The 5264-nt window shown below is 38.8% G+C and overlaps 1 protein-coding gene across 1 annotated transcript; it reads left to right on the top strand.

Annotated features, from left to right (window-relative positions):
• The first annotated feature begins 2550 nt into the window (after window positions 1-2550).
• On the top strand, window positions 2551-5264 carry LOC122199731 (olfactory receptor 145-like). Its single transcript, XM_042905032.1, has 2 exons — window positions 2551-2561; window positions 4328-5264. The coding sequence occupies exons 1-2, from the start codon at window positions 2551-2553 to the stop codon at window positions 5262-5264; spliced, it is 948 nt and encodes a 315-aa protein (XP_042760966.1).

Below are 5264 nucleotides of genomic sequence, written 5' to 3'. Positions count from 1 at the left end.
AAGCCACCCAGGCGCCCCAAAAAACTTAATATTGTTAACATAAATACTACCCAGGGCGCCTGGGTGGCTCAGTTGTTTGAGCATCTGACTCTTGATTTCAGGTCATGATCCCAGGATCATGGGATTGAGCCCCAAGTCAGGCTCCACACTGGAGCCTGCCTATGATTTTCTCTCTCTCTCCTTCTTCCCCTCACTTACACTCACTCACTTTCTCTTTATAAAAAAAATAAATAAATAAACAGATATTAATACTACCCAAAGTGATTTACAGATTCAACACAAATTCCAATGCCCTTTTTTGCAGAAATAGAAAATCCCATCCAAAATTCATATGGAAACACAAAGGGCCCTAATAGCCAAAACACTCTTGAAAAAGAGTAAAGCAGCAAGACTCACACTTCCTGATTACAAAACTTACTACAAAGCTATAGTAACCAAGAGAGTGTGGGTTTGGCATAAAGATAAACAGAAAGACCAATGGAATAAATACAAAAACTCAGATATAGAATTTTGCATAAAAGGAAGATTTTCTTGGATATGACACCAAAAGCAAAGGCAACCAAAGCAAAGATAGATAAATGGGATTACATCAAATAAAAAGCTTCTGCAGAGCAAAGGAAGCAATCAGCAAAATGAAAAGACAACCTATGGAATGGAAGAAAATGTTTGTAAACCATGCATCTGATAAAAAGTTATCCAAAATGTGTAAGGAACACCTAAAACTCAAAAGTAACAGCAACCACACAAAAAAGAGTCTGCTAAAAAACATGGGCAATGGACCCGAATACACATTTCTAAAAAGAAAACATACAAGTGGCCAAAAAGTATATTAAAAGATGCTCAACATCACTGATTGCCAGAGAAATGCAAATGAAAACCACAGTGAGATACCACCTCACATCTGTTTAAAGGCTAGTAGCAAAAAGACAATAGATAAGCATTGGTGAGTTTGTGAAGAAAAGGGAATCCTTGTACAGTGTTGGTTAAGATATACAAAGTTTCCTTTATGCAAGATGAATAAGTTCTGGAGATCTAATGTGTACCAATATCACTATAGATAGAAATAAAATAGAAATGAAAAATATCCAAATTGAAAAGAAGTAAAATTATTCCTACTATAAAAGTAGGAAATAATTTATTTCCTACTTTTAAATTTTCTAAGAGGGTAGATCTTAAATATTCTCACTGCAAAAAAAAAAAAAGATAACTATGTGAGCTGATAGATATTTTAATTAATTTGGGGGAATTATTTGACAATGTTTACACTTATAAACTCAAGTCAAATATCTTAATTTTTTTATGTTTATTTATTTTTGAGAGAGAGAGACAGAGTGTGAGTGGGAGAGGGGCAGAAAGAGAAGGAGACACAGAATCTGAAGCAGGCTCCAGGCTGTCAGCACAGAGCCTGAGGCGGGGCTCAAACTCATGAGCCGTGAAATCATGACCTGAGCCAAAGTGGGATGCTTAAGTGACTGAGCCACCCAGGTGCCCCTCAAATCATATATCTTAAATATATAAAGTTATTAATTTTCAATTATACCCTGTAAAGATGGGGAAGAAAGAAAAAAATAGCTTCGACTCAATTTCTTCTTTGGTTTTACTGAGGCTGAATCATGGCATGCGGGGGGGTACCTTTTGCTTATTTTTTTAAAGCAGGCCCCATGCCCACTGTGGAGTGCAAGGCAGGGCTTGAACTCACAACCCTGAGATCAAGACCCAAGCTGAAATCAAGAATTGGACATTCAACCACCTGAGCCACCCAGGTGCCCCTGAATCACAGTTTTAAGACATCATTTTATGACAAAATTTCAGTTGCCGGAGATAATGGAGAACAATTGAAAGTTCTTGAACTAGGGAATGACAGATCTGTGCTTTCAGAGGTCATTCTAACAGCAGTGTGGATGGTTAAGTAAGAGGGCGTGTGTGGAAATGCTAGAAAATAGAAAAGCCACTACGGTTCAGTAGTAGAGTTAAGTTAAAACCTAACCACTGCCTCAATTATGGTGGTGGCTGAAGGAAAGGCATGGATGTCATTGTGGTGGCAGACTCTGTGGCTTAACATTTGGGTTTTGTGGAAAATATTTTGAAGCTTTGAGAACAACATCACTTTCAGAAAAATTTGAGTTCCTACTCTGTACACTGTACTGTACTTAACAAATAAGACAAAAATTATTCTTACAGAAGTTATAATTATTGAAGAACAGGAGAATTAAAGGGAAGAATGATGAGTGTTATGATGGAGGTTGTTTCAAAATTTTTGAGAACCTATATAAGCTGACGTTAATGACTATCTACCGTGGGATAGTCAGTGTTCTAGCCATTTTACTTACATTTTTTCATCTAATGATTAGAACAATTTAATGAAAGTGATGCCATTTTTTTTTTACCATTTCTATTTTACAAAGATAAACCAGAGGAAGAAAGAGATTAAGTAATTTGCCTGGGGTATGATTAGTAAGAGTGGAGGTAGGATTTATACACACGCTCTAACTCTGCAGCCCCTGTTTGTGTGTGTGTGATGAGAAGAAATAGATGACGTCAGTTATTGAAATGTCACAAAAGTCTCAGGAGGATGGTCAGGTACAAATTTCCAGTATGTATTTAAAAAAAAGAAACATGGCATTAAAATTATTTTAGACATATCCCAGGAAGAGACAGTTGACCTGAGATGCTCCATCTTGCAAATTTTCAGATAAAGAAATAAAGAATCTTAGAGGCAGAATGCCTGCAGAAAAATTTCCAGTTAGGATATGGGAAGAAAGAGGGAAATGTATAATCGATTTCCCTTCAGAGATGAAGATGACAGAGAGATGGGAGTTCATTTTGGGCTTTGTCTTGGGAGATACACAATCCCATGAGTGATGAGAAACCTTGAGTTAATTTTGAGTCCCTGAAGAACTAAAGACAGATGCATGCTGGAGGGTGTAAATACAATCCTCTTATTTCCCTTTATGCATAGAATCTATTTCCCAAGGGGAAATGACTGTGCAAGCTTCTATTCTGTTTATAACCACGTGCAGTGTATCATTAAACTCACATTCAATCATGTGTACCTTATCAAATGGCAAACGAGTTAATAATGAAGACTTTATTTTTCTCTGTTGTTTGAGAGAACTCAAAGTCATAATCAGAAATTATGATCTGTAGCTCGGAAAGGTTTCTAGGACGTATCTGAAGTTACACCTATGCAATATCCTCTTAGAATCAAAGGGCACAAAGCCCTGAAATTGCCTTTCCAGGACTGCTGGGGTAAACAAACAATAAGGAAGCACCAGGATATTCTTGCCTAAGAAGTGTGAGTGTTTGAATTCCATTTATATGAATGTCCCTCTTGTTGTAAGATGGAAATCCAAAGATCTAATATGCCACTTTCATTTTTACTTTGTGCAGTTCTGAGATTCAAGTGAGGAAGAATCTGTTCAAAGGGAGATCAGGAATGTTTAGAGACTTAAGTAGTGCAGGGATACAATATCTCCATCAATAAGTTCCTTCTCCATGGATAGAACTCTCACTTTTCTGGATTTGTGGATTTTATTCTGTGACATGAGGCAGTAACTTAACCTGTCCTAGACTCTGGTCCCTTAGTTTTGGATTAGAAACCATGTTCTTGGACACCTGGGTGGCTTAGTCAGTTAAGCGTCTGACTTTGGCTCAGGTCATGATCTCACAATTTATGAGTTCAAGCCCCACGTTGGGCTCTGTGCTGACAGCTCAGAGCCTGGACTCTGCTTCAGATTCTGTGTCTCCCTCTTTCTCTGCCCCTCCCTTGCTGGTGCCGTTTCTCTCTCTCTCTCTCTCTCTCTCTCTCTCTCTCTCTCTCTCTCTCAAAAAATAAACAAGCATTAAAAATTAAAAAAAGAAAAAAGAAAGAAACGATGTTCTCGGTTCCCACCACATAAGGTCTAATATGGATTAGAGACCAGCAAATATCCTAAGATCTCTACCTCCATATTTATTTAATGGGAGTCTTAAGTGAATGAAGAAATGGGGGGATAAGAGAAGGACAATTATGTCCTGGTCCATCCTTTTTCTCCCTTCTCCCTTGGTTTTTCCAGCAGTTGTGTTCGCATATGGCAGCACTGGACTTCCCTCTTTAGGCTAAACTGTGATACTCTTTGCTATATTTAGCTTATAAACCTCTAATAAAGGAGAAGTTAGTGTTTCTCAGTATCATGATAGAGGTAAAGACAGATTTTAGTGATCTAGATTTGGTTAGTCTCAGATAGTCCCAGCCTATATTCCCTCTTTTAGGATGCAATATTGTGGGAAGTGGTGGGTTTTCATCTAATGTAACCCTGTTTTTCTGTGCTCACAGATCCCCTTGGAGAAGAATGGCTCCTACAAATGCCTCTTTTGTGACTGAATTTATCCTGGTAGGGCTAACAGACCTACCAGATCTCCAGCTCCCCCTGTTTTGCCTGTTTCTAGTCATGTATGTGGTCACTGTGTTAGGAAATTTGGGCTTGATAACTCTAATTGGGCTGAATTCACACCTACATATCCCCATGTACTTTTTCCTCTCCAATTTGTCCTTCATAGACCTCTGTTATGCTTCTGTGTTTACACCCAAAATGCTGATTAATTTCACATCAAAGAAGAATATTATCTCCTATAGGGGGTGCATGACCCAATTCTACTTTTTTTGTTTTTTTGTCATTTCTGAATGCTATGTGCTGACATCAATGGCCTATGATCGCTATGTGGCCATCTGTAACCCACTTTTGTATAATGTTGTCATATCCCCTAAAGTGTGTTCCTGTCTTATGCTTGGTTCATATTTGATGGCATTTTCGGGTGCTATGGCCCACACAGGATGCATGCTGAGACTGAACTTCTGTGATGCGAACACCATCAACCATTATTTGTGTGACATCCTCCCCCTTCTCCAGCTCTCCTGCACAAGCACCTACGTGAATGAGCTGGTGGTTTTCATCGTGGTGGGCATCAACATCATTGTGCCCAGTGTCACCATCTTTGTGTCTTATGGTTGCATCCTCTCCAGCATCCTCCACATCAGCTCCACTGAGGGCAGGTCCAAAGCGTTCAGCACCTGCAGTTCCCACATAATTGCTGTTTCCTTGTTCTTTGGATCAGGTGCGTTTACATATCTCAAACCGTCGTCTGCTCTGTCTATGCATAAGGGGAAAATCTCTTCTGTCTTTTATACCAGTGTGGTTCCCATGATGAACCCTTTAATCTACAGCTTGAGAAACAAAGATGTTAAAACTGCTCTGAGAAAAACCCTCAGTAGGAGAAGGTTTTGA

The sequence above is a fragment of the Panthera leo genome, chromosome D1 (genome assembly GCF_018350215.1).
Source record: "Panthera leo isolate Ple1 chromosome D1, P.leo_Ple1_pat1.1, whole genome shotgun sequence".
Lineage (NCBI taxonomy): Eukaryota > Metazoa > Chordata > Mammalia > Carnivora > Felidae > Panthera > Panthera leo.
The sequence above is the reverse complement of the archived record's forward strand: the minus strand, read 5'-3'. Positions and strand labels throughout refer to the sequence as shown.